The sequence below is a fragment of the Panthera tigris genome, chromosome F2 (assembly GCF_018350195.1).
Source record: "Panthera tigris isolate Pti1 chromosome F2, P.tigris_Pti1_mat1.1, whole genome shotgun sequence".
NCBI lineage: Eukaryota > Metazoa > Chordata > Mammalia > Carnivora > Felidae > Panthera > Panthera tigris.
In genome coordinates, this window is record NC_056676.1 from 35,649,752 (window position 1) to 35,668,514 (window position 18,763).

The 18,763-nt window shown below is 36.5% G+C and overlaps 1 protein-coding gene across 1 annotated transcript in view; it reads right to left on the reverse strand.

The window, feature by feature from the left end:
* MMP16 (matrix metallopeptidase 16) overlaps nucleotides 1-18,763 on the reverse strand; it is a 283,636-nt gene that overhangs the window by 67,392 nt on the left and 197,481 nt on the right. The window contains exons 5-6 of the mRNA XM_007084324.3: nucleotides 6,497-6,658; nucleotides 4,340-4,551 (exon numbers count right to left, since the gene is read on the reverse strand). Of these exons, the coding sequence (XP_007084386.1) occupies nucleotides 4,340-4,551; nucleotides 6,497-6,658 (374 nt within the window). The remainder of the gene's footprint in view (nucleotides 1-4,339; nucleotides 4,552-6,496; nucleotides 6,659-18,763) is intronic.

Below are 18,763 nucleotides of genomic sequence, written 5' to 3' on the forward strand. Positions count from 1 at the left end.
AAATCTGAAGACTCATTTGAACAGTCAGATTTTCCTATTGTTGACTCAGTCACAACAGCAGCATCATGTGATACACACAGCTTATGCTCTTCAGGGAACACTCTTAAAAATCACCTCTCTAGAGTAAGGACAAAGTGTCTTTTGTATTGCTATTTTGTTTCTCTGCTCCTTGGCATTTTGTTTTGATTTTCATTTCTTGCTTTAGGTGGTTTGCATTCCCCAGATTATAAAGCTGCATGGAAGGCTTAACTTTCTCAGGCAGAAATCTCTACCTATATCTCTCTATATCTCTGTAGATATAGAGATAGACAGACATCGATATATATTCAGAATTTTAGCTATAGGACAGGATGGAATTTTATATATATATATATATATATAATTATATTTATATATAAATAATAAATAACCTTTATTTCCTCTATCAATAAACAAAAATATGTATTTTATATAGGTATATTTATAAAATTAAAATACATGTTGTATGTTATATATATATATATATATATATATATATATAATGTTTATTATATTTCCATATAGAAACATATCCAGGTGAACTCACTTAAAATAAATGAGTGCTTAGAAAGCTCAGTGTAAATCAAAACTCTGAAAGTTTGCTTCCCAAAAGAATTATGCTAAAACTACCATTCTAAAGAAAAGTTCCTTTCTAATAAGAAAACAAAATTATCTGATGATATTAACCTTTTCCTTTTATCTAGATTTTCTTACTTTTTATTTAAAAAGACATATACACAGAACCTAAGTCATGGAAACTGTTGGACAAGTGATAATAAACTACCAGGATGAAATACTTTCAGTAATGTCATATTGGTTGACTACTATTATATAAACACGATAGTAGCTATATTTTCATTAAATAATTATTATATCGGGATTCTTATTCATTAGCTTGAGCACTATGAAGCCCATATGAACCAATCTCTTCTTTGAAGAAGTTTGTAGTCTAGTTAAGGGATGCATTACAGCGAGAAATAGAGAAGATGGAAATTAAAAGCATACTAGTCGAATGTAGAGAATAAATATACAAATCGCTAGAAGGATGTCTGCAGTTGAAGAATAGTCAGAGCGGCTGGGACATGTAGAAGACACTGAGGAGGGAAGTTTTAGATAAGCAGAGGCTTGCAAAGAAGCCTGGGACATTGAAACTGAAGGGAAATGATTGTTGGGTAAAGAAGGGTTGAGGAGATAAAGGTTTCCAATTTGTATAGAGAACCTGTAGTAAAGAAAAGTAGAGAATCAAGTTACATTAGTAAAAGTGAGATCAAAGAGTGGGTGATCCTAAAGTACACTTGAAGGAGCAGACTATGAAAATTAATGATGAGTACATTAAAAGAAAATTTAAAAGGCAGGCATGCACAAGAGAGCCGGCAGAGAGTAATTTCAGGCAGGTAGAACAGATATGGGGGAAAATGACATTAATCTGGCGTAAAGTTAGGCTAGCCTATTTAGGTATAGAGGGATAACTTAGGGGGCCAGCAGTTATTAATAAAGGAAAACAGAATTTGTGGATGCTTTCCCACATCCTTCAGTGACCCATGGGGAACTTCTGTGTGAAGAAAGCTAAAATATAAGCTCCAAGAAGCCAGGGTCTAGCTGTTTTTCCTCCCCTCCCCTCCCCTCCCTCCCCTCTCCTTTCCTTTTCTTTTCTTAACTACTACGTTGCCAGTGCCTAAAACAGCATCTCACATTAAGAGCTCAGCAAAGATTTCTTGCATATTTAATATTTTAAAATATAGTTTAAAGTCTGCCACCTTGGTTTTGAAGCTTTTCCTTTACTCTCAGGTAAGGGAAAGTTTAACACAGATTTCAGAATCAAGTAGACCTGAGCTCAACTACTGACTACTACTTACTGACCTTGTAACTCAGACTAACTACTTTTCTGATTCTCAGTATTCCCCTATGTAAAACTGAGAATCCTATCCATCTTGCAGTACTATTATAAGGCTTAGAGATTAAGTGCCTAGCGTACATTCAGCCACATATTAGTTACTCAATCTACGGCTGCTATTAATTAAGGAGCAGGTATCATTCGATCATGCTTTCTTTGCTTCAATCAAATTGTGTTTATTTCTGATTTATATTATTTGTCACTTTCCACTAGAGTTAAATACGTCTATCTTCTCTCTCTCAATGCGCCAACTTTTTAGTAAACCAAATATCAATTTCTTTAATGTGCCTAAGAAATTTCTCTCTCAAAATTCAGCATAAGCTTTTTCTCAGTCAAGTTTTCTTGATCGATTCAACTAGACTTCAGTATTTTCTCTTCATATCAATGTCATACCTTTTACTCCCGTATTTTAAAAGTTCTTGAGTTCATGTTTGTCTTCACTCCTGGAATATAAGCTCCATAAAGACAGAGGTGCTACCTTCTATTCATACATCCCTGGTGCCTACTAAACTATGCTGGGCATACTCACTGATTATATGAAAGAGATAATTATGAACATTATCAAGTGATGTGACACATAATCCACTCAGTGGAGATTAAAAAGAATACAATGCCTATCAGAAGATATCCTCAACAGTAATTATTCTTAGAAAGAGGGAAGGGACCAGTGGAAAAAAGAAATTAAATTCAGACAGAGTTTAGGAACTCTGTCCTGTGGAGAGTTTTGATTAAGGAATCCAAGGTACCATGAAAGTTTAGAGTATCAGGCCTTACTCATGTTTTTCATACACCTGATTTGATATTAATCACGGTGGCTACAGCATTCTACTTGAGAATTGGTCTATTTGCTTTTTATTCACTCCTGATTCCAGGAACCAGTGATCACAAGACCTTATTTTGTCAATCAAGAATACTTCCAGTGTGCAGAGCAGCAAGGCTGGTGAAAATGATCATTACATATGAAGAAACGACTCTTTTCTCAGACCGACGATCTGATTAGATAGGAAGGATGGAAAGAATGCACTCAGAGTCAATTTCACATTATATTCTCAGATATTACATTGATATCAAGGTATAAAGCTGGGATGTTGAAATTTGGCCAAAACAGAGAAGAAAAAAAATCCTTCAGATATCATTTGGTGTCTTATAGAATAAACAAATGACTGCATTTTGTTTTCATTTCAAGTAGTTGCTGTGAGCTTAGCCACAATGAGTAGCTGTATATAAAGAGAAAGAGCTTTCATTTTTTTTCTCCTTGAATCTAAATTTATTAATCTACTTAAATTGAATCGGAGATATCTAATTAAGTATTGCAGAGCATTTATAGAACTCAAAAATCTATTCATGTGTTTGAAACAAAGCATTGATTTTTCCTGGTAAGTACGATGCTCTTATGCATATCAAATCCAAATCTTATTTTCCAATAAAGGAGACAGAGTACTTTGTCTGTTAAAAATTATATGAAATCTATATTTTTAAAGTGTAGCCTCTGGTAGATAGGAAACTGTATAAGTAGGATGATATTTCATTATTTATCGATTCACATCTACTAAAAAAGAGAGCATATTATTTTACTTTTAAATGGATGGTATTGGTAAAATGTGGTTACTTTAATATTCTAATGCCAACATAAAACATACTTTTCATTAATTTTTCACATTAGTTTGCAAATATTGAGGGAGAAATTATTTTTCAGTATTATACTATACTTTTCAACATTATGTTGAACTTGCTTTGTAAGTTCATTATGTAACTTACTTTGATACACTGTTTACCAGTGTTGTCTGAGAACCCAATGGCATTCAAAGGCATACTTACCAAAATGTAAAATTAGTTTTATCTGTAACCTTTTTAAAAATATAAATTAGGTAGATATAAATGCCTGACTATCGAAAACAATAACATGTGCATGTAAAATAAAAAGGATGGTCTCATAGAGGAGATTTTACTAAAATTTCTATCAGTAGATCCAAAACAAAATGATCACCAGCACTCTTAAAAAACAATGCTTTAATTGTCAAGTGAAATCATAGGGATCTCATAAAGATGTGCAAATCAAAGAGAGAATAGCTTTCGTGTGCCTGGAAGTGGCTAAGCTCCCAAGCCAATCATCCCGATTAGCTCCTATTCATGATTTCAATTATGCTTTTTTATCTGTTCATAACATGCAGCATTTTCTCACCCTTACATTTCTAGGCATTTTAGCTTCTGCTGACATAAATGCCTTCTCCAAATAGAATGTTACAGCAATCTTCTGCTAGACATTTAAGCCCATTTGTGCGTTTATTTTCTAAGATGCTTTTTTGAAACTTCTAACTGTGAGAGGTCTGGGAAGGTAGTGTTAGAATGAATGAGAACTTGTTTTCTAAAGCGACACCGTAGACACTTGATCCACCGTTAAAAAAAAAAAAAATCACAGCCTCCTACCTTGAAAACAAACATCTCACGGCGAAGAATAGCTAGAGTGTTAAAGTTCCCATCGCAGATGTTGGGTTTGGCTCCGGGATAGGAAGGTCTGCCAGTGGGAGGCCTGGGAGGTTTGGGCCTGTCATTCTTCCTCGGGTCAGCCGGAGGAATGGACCGGTGTGGGGGCACTGTCGGTAGAGGTCTTGTCGGCGGAGGAATCTTGTCAGGTGGACCTTTGAAGATATGAGGAAAGCGCTTGGTTCACTTAAAACTGGAACGGTGCTGGATGATATGCACAGAGTACAATCACTCAGGATGGGAGGGCACGGACTAAGTGAGCTAAGACGTCTTTAAGACTGTATGTTTTCTGAAAAAACAAACCGCCTTACCCAACAAACCATTGCCAAGTCTATCAGAAAGTCCTTATCATGCTAAATTCTGAATCCAAGTAACTAAACTTTCTTTGTTAATTTTTAATGACATTTTTTATAGCTTCACCACAGTCCTTATTGGAAAAGCTGCTTTCAAATCTTTTTTGGAAGTAGGTGGTGTATAAATAATAAATAAATGAAAATGAATACTGGAGCCATGCATGTAAGCTCCACCAAAGTTAACCCTAGATTTTGATAGACAATGATTCAATGCAAATATTTCTAAAAGATAAACATTAACGAACCGAGGTTTATTCTACTCTATGTCTCCAGCTGTATTTATCACCATTTCTTGACTTTGATTATTTTCTTCTAATGACGTTTTGACAAATTGCTAGATGAGTGTTTCATTTGAATACTGCATCTAAAACACCTATTGATTAAAACACCACTAGTAAAATATTAATGTGAAGAAGTATTTCTAAAAAGAGGTTTCTAAATTAAGCCAAAGTTTACACATATAATTTGTTGCAGATGTAAAGCATCATTCCTCCAGAGATTTATTTTTTTAAAAGAAATACAGAGCTGTTCACACTTAATATTTAGATACAGAAAGAATATTCTTTTGCAGACCTTCAGTCTAGACTACTAATTCATGAGGTCATGAGAAAAAGCCTTCTTTCAGCTAACCACTTAGGAGGAATTTTGATGGCACAAACTAGGTATAGATAGCACATTTAATATATGTGCTATTTAGTTTTGACTGAGACATTTCCCTTTTCTCAGTATCCCCCTAATAAAGAGTAGCACAAAAGTTGACTATTTTTTTTTCAAATCTTATTTTAACCCTGAGAGAATGGTTACCACTGAGATACTGAAATTGAAAAACTAATGAATGCAAAACAAATTAGTGAACTTAAACTATGCTATTTAAAAATGCAAATGACATCTTCTGAATACTGGATATTAACATACAGATAACATGCATTTGCCTTTGTGTTGTAAAATGAAAGCTTCACTTCACTAATTTAGGAAAGCATATTCTCTATATGTAAATTATAAATGTCAAGTTCTTAATTATGTGTGAAATAAATGTCTTTATAAAGGTCAATGGTTCTGTTGAGGGAGTTAGGATTATAGTAAATATGTATAACAGTCTTTCTCCCTTTGGTCTTAATTTGCACTCACTGACTGAACCCCATAAATAAAAATAATACTAGCATATTAGAAATTTATTTTGAATTATGTGTAAGTAAATTTTGCCATTCATTAACTTTCACTCCCATGTTTGCTAGCTTTCATTCTTAGTAATCACACACTTTTGGGGTCATTTTATTGTATCCATCACACAAGTATTTTCTGTAACCTCACAAGTGATTTATCTAGGTACTATCTAACATCAAATATAAACTGAGGGTCAATCTGTCAGTTTTTACCAAAATCTCACTACCTTACAAGAGAGTCTTTATATTTCTCACTGCTTTTATTGGTTATATTCATTTATTACATTTTTTATCTGAATATTAAATACTAAAGTTATAAGTTCTTTGCTGTAACTGCAGATTTCAATTAAACTCAATAAGAAAATTTTATCAGTGTATAGATTTTACCATAATCTGTATACTGAGATATCTGGGACTGTCAGACTTAATTGATAGAAGACTTCTGCCCATAGTCTAGAATTTTTTGTTTTCTTTTTTCCGTATTTATTTTTCTCAATACTTAGAGCATCTGTCTCAAAGAAGGAAACAGCAGGAACTCTGGACTTCACTGTCGGGTTAACCAAACAGAAACAGTGGTAACCTACCATAAATCTTCTGGATGCCTTGCAAATCATCATTAGGTAGTTTGAAGTTGTCAGTTTCCATGTACTGGTAAAATGGGGCCATGATGGCAGTGGGGTCATTGGAATGCTCTAATCCCAGAGCATGTCCCAGTTCATGAACTGCTACAAGAAATAAGTCATTTCCTGTGAAAATGAGAAGAAAATATGCTATTGCAACTAATATCCAAGTACAGAACTGAAAAGCACAATTTGGTGTTATCAAAATTTTACCCAAGAAAAATAGGAGGAACCCTTCATTTCAACTATCAGTATGATTTTACCATTGGATTTCTACTGGCAAAACCCGATATGCTATTTTTAAAAAGGTGGGGGGTAGGAGGTGATCATAATATAGTTACAGAGATTTAGAAACTGAATGGAAAGAAAAATAACAGAAGTTGAAGAGCAGCAACATCAGAGATTGTTACAACTGCTGTTGAAATATCCTCCCAATGAGAAACCATGTAATATACAACATCTCACTTTTATAATCTTCACATTGAACATAATGTTAACAATAAGTCGGTAAAAAACATAGGGCAGATACAATCCCTACTTTTATGCAGGTGGGTGAATTAAGGCATAGAGGTGACAAGTCTTGTCAAGAACAGCAAATCTTTGCATTTACAGACCTGTGATTAGAACTGAAAGTTATTTTAACTCCTAGATGAAGGCTTTTCTTTTTTTACCAGTCTAGAATATAAGAATACAGAAGTGTAAAGTAAAAGTCATAGGCTAGCAGTTATAATAACTAGGATTCTAGACCTAGCTCTATGAATACAAATTCTAATCAGCTCTGGAGATTGTTCAGGCAATCTGAACAAAATATATGTATTTAGAGTGCCCGTTTCTCACAGAAAATAATAATAATAATAAAAACAAACATCTCTCCCACCCGTGGTAAACTTGTACAGTGAGGTCTATTTAGTGCAGACTCTCAGAGAAACCTTGTGCAATCAACCCCCTGCTGATGACTCCTACATGTTACCCCCTCCTGGATCATCATAATTAAACTCATGAGCAAAAGAGCCAGCCCTACATACATATGTGTTAATTCTAAAAATTTAGTTACCTATGTGAGCATCAAGCAGTTGGGACTATTATACTTCTAAAGGTTATGCTCCTAAGTGAAAAAAAAAATGATCGAAATTAAATGTAAAGTTTGCACAGATCACTTCCAAATGATTTCAATGAACTTCCTACGTGTCAGTTTTAGGAAAACTCTCCTCTAAGCATTTTTTATAATGCACTGTGATAATTCCCTTCAGAGAGGTTTTTGTTTTTGTTTTTCCTTCCTTTACACAAAAGTCAAGTACATAACAAATATTTTTTTTTTTTCTACTCTGGAGTAGTCTGTCAGAAAAAAATGGATGAAACTATGGGGCTGATTTATCCTATGTTACCATACTGAAAACGAGCCATTTGAAACACTTCAGGAATCTACCTGACTCTCAAAGAATAACTGATTAAATACTGGTATGAAACAAGTCAGAAGGGTTTAAAATGAAATAGAAGTTAACATTTCCAACCTCAAAGAGTTTATCTTCTCCTCTTACAAAATTACTTAAATGTACAAATCAAGACACAAAAAGAAAAATAATATGTATTAGATTTAACTAAAAAATATTAACTAGATTAAAAGTTTACTAACTTTGCTCTGGACTTTACTCACTTTGCATTCTGATCATTTTACCTGCAGTTTTTCATTTAATTCTCACAATTATCCTTTGAGTCAGTCACTATTAATATGTCCATTTTTAAAATGTGAAAACAAGACTGGAGACACTGAATACAATTTGCAAATCCACATGGCAAGGTGCAGATGAAATTCAAATTTCTCTCAGTCTGATTAGAGGTCATCCTTTGAATTACTACAGTAAATCACACAGCTATAAAAAAGTATTAGCATGCACAACAAATTAGATAATGTAGTCATGCGAAAACAATTTCATTCATTAAATCATCCATTCATTCCAATACCTTTTACTGTATGCCTTCTATGAGTTAGGCACTGATGTAGGCTCTGGTAATACAGTAGTGAACAAAATATACAAAAAAAAAAAAATCCCCACCCTTATACCATTTACATTTTAATGGGCACTGAAAAGAAAAAAGATAGAAAAGTAAAATGTACAGAATGTTACGTAGTGATAAATGTTAAAGAGAAATAGTAAGGCAGAGAAAAGATGAGGTCAGACAAGAAATGGAACCTAAAACATGTATGGATTTTAAATAATGGTAATGGTTTGGGCTTCTAGTCTGACTGTGGTGGGGATAGTGAGTTTTTGAGTAAAGGAGGGACATAATCTGAATTACAGGATCACTCTGGTGACTGCTCTTAAGAATCAGGTACAGTGGATAAGGGAAGGAGCATGATTCAGTCTCTGAAGTTAGTACAATAACCCAGGCAAAGAGGCTGGTGACCTGGACCAAAGTGGTAGTAATGGAGGTAAAGGGAAGGAGTAAAATTCTTGATATATTTTAAAAGGAGAATCACAGGGTTTCTTAAAGAACAAGATGCGGGGCACCTGGGTGGCTCAGTCAGTTAAGTGTCCGACTTCGGCTCAGGTAATGATCTTGTGGTTCATGAGTTCAAGCCCCGCGTCAGGATCTGTGCTGACAGCTCAGAGCGTGGAGCCTGGAGCCTGCTTCAGATTCTGTGTCTCCCTCTCTCTCTTTCCCTCCTCCCTGCTCATACTCTGTCTCTTTCTCAAAAATAAATAAACATTAAAAACAAAACAAAACAAAACAAAAAAAACCCAAGATGCAAGGTGTGAGCAAAGAAACACATCTTCTGGCCCTGCACCTAGAAGAACTTACATTGACATTCACTGAGATGGAGAAAACCACAGGAGGAACTAGTTCTTGTTGGTGTTTTTTGTTGGTGAGGCTGAGAGGTGGGTAGCATTACCAGAAGTTTCTTTTTTTTTTTTTTTTGAGTGTGAAGTTAGAGATGCCTTTTAATTTTTTTTTTCAACGTTTTTTATTTAGTTTTGGGACAGAGAGAGACAGAGCATGAACGGGGGAGGGGCAGAGAGAGAGGGAGACACAGAATCGGAAACAGGCTCCAGGCTCCGAGCCATCAGCCCAGAGCCTGACACGGGGCTCGAACTCACAGACCGCGAGATCGTGACCTGGCTGAAGTCGGACGCTCAACCGACAGCGCCACCCAGGCGCCCCATGAGATGCCTTTTAAATATTCAATTGGATATTCAAATCCAGTTGGACATATGCATATGGATTTTGTAGGTCGTTGTAGGCTAGAAGTATATATTTGGGCTAGGATAAAGTTGGCCCCAGTTAGAAGCATGGGTAGTTCAATTGCAGTAACAGAAATGAGGATAGAATACAATAGCACAGATTCTGGTAAATGGGTAGAAATAGTGATGGAAGATTAAGACAGCTTTCTTCTGAATGCTTTAATTTGCTTAGTGAAACAAGAAGATTCATCAACTGAGAGAATAACAGAAAGGAACAAGAGACAAGAATGTAGGAAATATTTGAATAGGTCAGTTGTAAAGGGTGGAGTAGGGAAGTATAGAATAATTGTCAGGCAGTATTCATGACTATGAATTTACAATGGGATTGGTTTCATTTGTGGTAGGTCTTCCTTCTTCAGGATTATTTGGCTGTGTGTATGCAGGTAGCAAAGTGCCAGTATTGATTCCACCAGAATTTTGGTATCTCTAGGGAGATATGAAAAGCAGAAAGGCAAAGGAACTGTGAATATATGTAAGAGAGTGATTTTTAACTTTGCCATGGTATTTATGTCATGGAAAGAAGGAAGGAATAACATTATGGGATGAGGAAGGACGACCGTGACAAGATAAGGTGATAAGATCAATTGAAGATCAACTATTAAATTCTATAGTGGTCAAAGGGTTTTGTGGTCTTTTTTTTTTTTTTTTTTTTTTTTTCAGTCATGATAGTATAAGCAGTAAGCTAGGAAAATACTCCATGATCATCACAGTAGAGATTTGAAATTGGATTTATAAGAGCAATGTCAGTGTATATCCATGGAAGTGAGTCTCGGAATTAGGATGGAATACGAAATTGGGGAGGAGATTCAATAACTAAGAGCCCAGAAAAATGGAAAAATTGTCTATGTGAATGTTGAGATTACCAAGAATTAAAACAAAGGTGGCGTTGAAGGGAGCAGGACTGAACCAGGAGATAAAATCATTAGAGAACAGGGACAATGACTTGAGATTTAGTAGATGATTATTGCAAGGAAAGATAGTGGATGGAACAGTTTGATAAAATCCCAGTCAAAACTTGAAGTTTTTATGGAGTTGGATAGGAGAATAATCTTGAAGTAGCATTAAAAAGAAAAAAGGCAGGACATATACCATGACCCCAGGCCTTACAGTAGAAGGAATATGAAGGAGAAATCAGAAGGAATGTAAGGGAAAGAGTATAATCAATAGAGAGACCAGTGTTAGTTACGTAAAGAAATCGAAAGGGAATATTTTCTTTTTTTTCTTTATTTTAGTTTCATGATTTTGTTTAAATTCCAGTTAGTTAACATACAATGTAATAATAGTTTCAGATATAGAATTTAGTGATTCATGACTTATACACATCACCCAATGCTCATCATTAACAAGTGCCCTCCTTAGTACCCATCCCCCCACTTCCCCTCTAGGAACCCTCAGTTTGCGCACTATAGGTAAGAGTCTATTTTATGGTTTGCCTCTGTCTCTTTTTTCCCCCATGTTCACCTGTTACATCACCTTTCTTAAAAATTTTATTTAAATCCAAGTTAGTTAACATATAGTGTAATAATGGTATCAGAGGTAGAATTTAGTGATTCATCACTTACATATAACACCCAGTGCTCATCTCAACAAGTGCCTTCCTTAATACCCATCACCCACTTAGCCATGAACCCACCCAACACCCCTCCACAACCCTCAGTTTGTTCTCTGAATTTAAGAGTTTCTTAAGGTTTGCCTCCCTCTCTGTTTTTCCTTCCCTTCCCCTATGTTTATCTTTGTTTCTTAAATTCCACATTAGTGAAATCATATGATATTTATGTTTCTCTGACTGACTTATTTCACTTAGCATAATTCACTCTAACTCCATCCACGCTGTTGCAAATGGCAAGATTTCATTCTTTTTGATTGCCAAGTAATATGCCATTGTATATATATACCACTTCTTTTTTATCCATTCATTAGTTGATGGACATTTGGGCTCTTTCCATAATTTAGCTATTGTCAATAGTGTTGCCATAAACATTGGGGTGCATGTGCCCCTTTGAATAAATACTCCTGTATCCTTTGGGTAAATACCTAGTAGTGTAATTGCTGGGTTGTAGGGTAGTTCTATTTTTAATTTTTTGAAGAACCTCCATACTGTTTTCCAGAGTGGCTGCACCAGTTTGCATTCCCACCAGCAGTGCAAAAAGGTTCCCCTTTCTCTGCATCCTTGCCAACATCTGTTGCTGCCTGAGTAGTTAATTTTAGCCATTCTGAAGGTGTGAAGTGTTACCTCATTGTGATTTTGATTTGTGTTTCCCTGATGATGAGTAATGTTGGGCATCTTTTCATGTGTCTGTTATCCATCAGGATGTCTTCTTTCAAGAAGTGTCTGTTCATGTCTTTTGTCCATTTCTTCACTAGATTATTTGTTTTTTGGGTGTTGAGTTTCATAAGTTCTTCATAGATTTTGGATACTAACTCTTTATCAGATATGTCATTTGCAAAAATCTTCTCCCATTCCATTGGTTGCCTTTTAGTCTCCTTGATGTTTTCATATGCTGTGCAGTTTTCTATCTTGGTAAGGTCTCAATAGTTCATTTTTGCTTTTGTTTTCTTTGCCTCCAGAGACATGTCTAGTAAGAAGTTGCTATGGCTGAGGTCAAAGAGGTGGTTGTTGCCTGTTTCCTCCTCTAGGATTTTGATGGTTTCCTGTCTTACATTTAGGTCTTTCATCCATTTTGAGTTTATATTTGCGTATGGTGTAAGAAAGTGGTCCAGGTTCATTCTTCTGCATGTTACTGTCCAGTTTTCCCAACACCACTTGCTGAAGACACTGTCTTTTTCCCACTGGATATTCTTTCCTGCTTTATCAAAGATTAGTTGGCCATATACTTGTAGGTCCATTTCTGGGTTCTCCATTCTGTTCCATTGACCTATATGTCTGCTTTTATGTCAGTACCATACTGTCTTGAGGATTACAGCTTTGTAATACATCTTGAAATCGGGAATTGTGATGCCTCTAGCTTTGGTTTTCTTTTTTACATGTTTATTCGTTTGTTTGTTTATTGAGACAGTGTGGGGGGAGAGGGAAAGGGAGAGACTTTAATCTTAAGCAGACTCCATGCCCATCGCGGAGCCTGATGCGGACCTAGACCTCACAATTATGAGATCCTGACACGAAATCAAGAGTCGGATGCCGAATGAACTGAGATACCCAGGTGCCCCTAAAGGAATATTTTCAAAATAAGTTAATTATTAAGGAAATTTAGCTAATGATTGACCTAAAACTTCTCTAAAGTAAACAGATACAGAAGATAGAGAAGGGAAGGAGATGGAGGTAGAGACAGCAATGTAGAAGTCATGGGAATTAGAGTCCCAGGGTTGAGGCGTGTCTTCTGTGCTTCCTATGGTGATAAATATGAGCAGAGGTAAGGGTCCTAATCAAATTAGACCTCCGATTCCAACATATCAAGTATAAGAGATTATTACCACTTGAGAATGTTTAAAGGAATTTAAGAACATGACTTAAGAGTAGACAGGGAGTGAAATTAGAGGGGATGCAAGGGAAAAAATGTACAGTGGTTGAAAGGACAATTTCCCATAATTGTCTTTGCTTACATTTTTGTTGTTTTTTTCCACTGCCTACAACAGATTTTCACATTTCTCATCAAGATAATCAAGACCCTTCATATATAAGTCCTTGCCTTTCTTTTCCAACATTATTTCCCTGCATGTATTTTCCTGGTGTAACCCTCTTTCTAGTCTTAGAAAAATGTGCTTGTTCCACCGTAAGGTCTCTGCATCAGCTGTCTTGTTTCTAGAATCCCTCGTGTCCACCCTCACCCCCATGCTAGATCTACATGAGGCAGACTTGATGTGACTGCCCAAATGTTACCTTCTCTAGGAAGTCTTTTCCCCAAGGGGTGCTGTTCCTACATGCTCTCTTCTTGAGGTTCCCACAGACCCTTGTGCAGTCCCTATCGTAGCAATTGCATTGTATTGTCATCATCTTTTGGTAAATCTTCCCAATATCTTTTGTATTCTTTAAAAAAAATTTTTTTTTGCATTTATTTATTTTGAGAGACAGAGATAGAGCATGAGCAGGGGAGGGGCAGAGAGAGAGGGAGACACAGAATCCGAAGCAGGCTCCAGGCTCCAAGCTGTCAGCACAGAGACGGATGTGGGGCTCAAACCCCCGCACCATGAGATCATGACATGAGCCGAAGTCGGACGCTGAACCGACTGAGCCACCCAGGCACCCCTCTTTTGTATTCTTTAAAGACCAAAATTGTGCATCATTTATCTTGTGTCTCTAGTTCAAAGACATTGCCTGGCACACAGTAGATGACTAATCTTTAAATCAGTTGGATGAATGGATTAGTTTCCAAGAACTGGAGGACTAATATGAATTTGGGTAGTAAAGAATATAATACTATTTCAGCCTAAATGTGGCTCAGAACTTTTTTCTTTATTTTCCCTAGCTTTATTGAGGTATAACTAAAAAATAAAATTGTAAGATACTTAAAGTATACATCATGGTGATTTGATATAGCCATACATTTTGTAAGGATTCCACCCCACTGAGTTAATTAACATATCCATCACCTAACATATTTAACTTTCTTTTTTCCTTTTAGGTGGGAACATTTAATTTCTCCTCTCTTATCAAACTTCAATTATACAAGAACGTTATCAACTATAGTCACCATGTTATACATTAGGAGCTCAGCCTTATTCATCTTATAACTGAAAGTTTATATACCCTTTGACCCACCTCTCCCTATTCCCCCCCCACCCCCAAAGTTTGTTTTCTGACTATCATGCCAAGAATTAGAATGGAAAGAGAATGAGATCAGATATGACTGAGGAGGCCACTATTCTTACATCTTTCAGACAATGGAACTAAAGTACCCAACACTGTCAAGCCACTCATTGCTGAAAGGTCAGCAAATACATGTGCTCACAGCTAATGAAAAGAGGACATGATCTAGAGGAAATTGCTAGGGAATGCAGAACAAGCTTGATTTTATTAACTTTTATGGAGGAGGAATTAAAATGATTGGAGGGAGTAAGGAGTGAGAGGAGAAGGTAAAAAGGTCAGACAGTGGAAAATCAAAAGGCACAGAAGTTCAGTGTTACTGGAAAACAGGAAAATGTTTTCCAAAGATGCCGCTTGGAGCAAAAACTAAGGAAACATGCCTATTGGGGACCATCTAGAACATGTTCTAGTCACAGGCAGAGCTAAAAAAAAAAAACAAAAGGAAGGAAGGAGACATTTATGAAGAGATGCAGGAATTATGAGAGTGTTTACAAGTATGTAAAACAAGGAGAATATTCTGAGGATGATGTGTCAGAGGGTAATCTCAGGTGAGATAAGAATGAGAAAGAAAAGGAGCTGCAGGCATTTTTAGATATCAAACACCTAACACCAACTCTCAATGAACTCCTTTGTGAGTCCAAGTCAGAGTCACCTTTGTTTAGATATAAACCTGATATTGAGGAGACGTCTCAACAGCAAATAACATGTAAAGGGACAGAAGGACAGGTGTATGTTTACTTCTGGCCATGCCCACACCCAGAAAATATGGGTACAATGTATTATCAGTGGGCAAAAAGTGAAAGAGTTATCTCAACAAGAGCAGACCTAATGACAAAAAAAAAAAAAAAAAAAAAAAAAAAAAAAAATCTAGCAAGGAGCCAGAGGACCTAGAAGAACCAAGGCAGTTGAACCAAGAGCAGGAGTTGGCGCTCAAGTTTACCTGGAATAATAGCACAGTGACAACCCAGCTCAGCAAGGTAGCGCTGGTTCAGAAAATACCTTCAGACACCCTTGGCCTTTTTGTGGCAAAACAGATATAATTTCTTGCAGAAAGTTCCAGTGTAGCCTTACAGGGATTATGTTTTGTTTCTATTTTTCAACAACAACAACAACAATGACAACGACAACAACAACAAAACCCAACCTTACAACATTCCTCCTTCAGTATCACATCCCCTTCCCCAGAAAAAAATGCCCCGACCGAACCTTATTCCTGAACAAATACGTAGGAACCCATCCTCTCCTTTCTGGCAGATAAGTATTGCTTTAAGTCATGCATCAGCTTCTCTAACTTTGTTGAATTATTAAAAGCACTTCAAATTTCTCCCAGGAAAATACTCTTTTAGTCACAATTCCTTTCTTTTTTCTTCTCTTAATGAAAGAAACACAGAATACCATGTAGGAAAACAAAGTAGCAAAAGTCATTTCATTTCATGTATCTGTTCTTTTCAGATCAATCAAATTTTTCCTAAGCACCATTTCCAAGGCCAAGGGCGGAGTCATTCCTTGTCTAAGGAATAAGAAGAAAATTAATAGGATCAGGATGTGAACTTATGACCTGTTCAGTACACCATAGCACTTTTAATCAGAAATACTGGCCAAGAGTTCCAAGTAATTGCCATTCTTCAGATGATTGGCAATAATATAATTAAATCTTACTTGCAGCTTCACAATAGTTTAAAAGGGTAAGTTGTTAAATAAAGTACCACCCTGTGATTTGAATTCCACTAGGAACAAAAGTTATTGGCATATGATGAGGTTTAGACAATTAAAATGCACCAGACCTCTTTCCTAATGATGAAAATAATAACTGCTTCTGTAACTTATCATTAATTCACATTATTTGAGATTCCTAATTGTAATATGCCTTGATCTTATCACCAGGCAGGCAACAAAGGATAAATCAGCCTCCTGATTCTTAATACAGAAATAGGACTTGCTCCTTTTGTAAAGATTTTGAGTTTTGAGTTTGTTGCTTTCAATTGTATCTCTAATCTTCTTTCCTTTGTATACTCCAATACAATTTCAGAACACTGAACTGTATATTATGAAAGATAATGCATTATTTATAATTTCCTTGTCATAATTATGTCTTTATATTTTATTCCAAGCTGTTTCATCCCTCCATGCATTTTCATGTGCTATTCCCTCTGCTGACAACATATCATGAATGTTAAAAATGACTATATAATATTTCATATATAAAAAAGTTGTTATAAATATTTCTAACATTTATAATCCTACCAACCTGAGCAAACACTAGAATATCACCAGCACCACTGAATCTCTCTCTGGTTTCTCTCTTCTCTCATATTTTGGCTGTCCCACTCCCTCCAAGGGTAATTACTAATGTGAATTTTGAATTTCTCATTCCCTTGCTTGTATTTTGATGTTTTTATCAAATATGTATGTTTAAATAACTTATAGCTTCATGAAGATGGTATCATTCTGCCTGTTGTCTCCTGAAACTTGTTGAAACACAGCATTTTTAAATTTTATTTATCTTTTTGCTGATCTCTTATTCAGTCTTGCAAAATCTTACTAACCCTTTAAAACAAAACTCAAAATGACCTCCTTTGTGAAGCCTTCTCCACCTCCCCAGGTAAATTTCATTCCTCTGTCTTTGTGCATCCTTGGCCTTTTATAAACATAACTGGATCATAACACATACCAAATTGTCCTGACAGTTTCTGATGCACAGAAGCTCCTAATATTTACTTGTAAGCTAAATGACTGATGGAACAAATTTAAGCAGATTCGTCATTTTAAATATTTAAACATTTAAACTTAAAATATTTAAATCCATGCGCAGAAAAAATATTCAGAAATTAGAATCAGTTCTTTGATTAGTATAAATTTCCCCAGTGCCTCGTAAGATAGACCATCTTAAATCTCAGTCCTCCCAGACTTTCCATAGAACATGTTTTGAAAGTTGAGAAACTAAAGGGAGATATGGAGTCAGCCTCCATGAACGGCCGAATAAGACCCACCTCCTGGTATTTGCTTCCATTCGGTATCAGCTTGTTGTAGCAGAAACTGGTAGAAATGATGGTATTTGACTTGTAATGGTAGGTCATAAAATACACCATGATTTCCACTTAGCGTTCTCTTTCTCTCTCTCCTCTCCCTTGCCCTCTCCCTCTCCCTCTCCCTCTATGTCATTCTCTAATGACTCACTGCGGACAAGCCAGCTGCCATGTTGTGTAAACAGACCTGAGGAGGGGCCTATGGAGAAGAGCTGAGGCTTCCTGCTAACAGCCTTGGGAGTGAGCTGGAAAGCTGATTCTCCAGTCCAGTCAGATAACTGCAGCCCCTCCCAATTATTTCACTGCACATTCATGACATACCTTGGACCAAAATCACCCAGCTAAGCTGCTCTTAGATTCCTGACGCTCAGAACTGTGTGAGATAATAGTTTGTTGTTCGAAGTTGCTAAGTTTTGGGGCGATTTTTTTTATGCAGCAATAGATAATAGATAATATAGGATGGTTCAGCACACTAACTCTTCTCCATTTGATTAGGATCAGGAGATAGGAAAGAAACACCGGAAAGAAGAAGGAGGAGGAGGAGGAGGAGGAGGAGAGGAGAAGAAGAAGAACCGAGTAGAAAAGGAAGCCACTCTGAGGCATCCGAGTACTTCGACAATAATCCTGAGATGACAACGGCTGTTACATATTGTCCGGTCCAACTATCTCTGCAGAAACCCAAAGGTTTGGCAGTAACGCTAAGTCTGAAACAAAGTCTGCGACTGAAAATTCCCAGAGATGGAAGTATCAGCTACTTCCCTGCCTCATATGTTCTTTGAGATGCGTAAACCCTGATCCCTTGGTCGCATGTCTATCACCACTTTATTTGCACATCACTGAAGAGAGGGCCACTCCCTCGGTGGCTGGCAAAACCCGTGCTCCCTGCCTGACAGCCAGAAAACCTTTGGGGTGAAAGAAGAACGAGAATGAAAGAGTATTTATTGAACATCTATTATGAACCAGAACTATGTCACTGAACTTGTCATCGAAACTTCATGACCTATACCTGCTTACCGTCCTTTTCTAAGAATGCTTTCAGAGGCAATACAACTCGCTCAGTCAGGCAGCCCGCACCGCACCGGGGAGAGTTGGGCTGTATTTTCCATGCTGGCTGCCCAGCTCCAGACAGCTGTGCTCTGAAAGATAGAAGCTGACAGAGGCTGATTTGGGGCAGATTTTCTCACATCTCTTTCTGCCACTT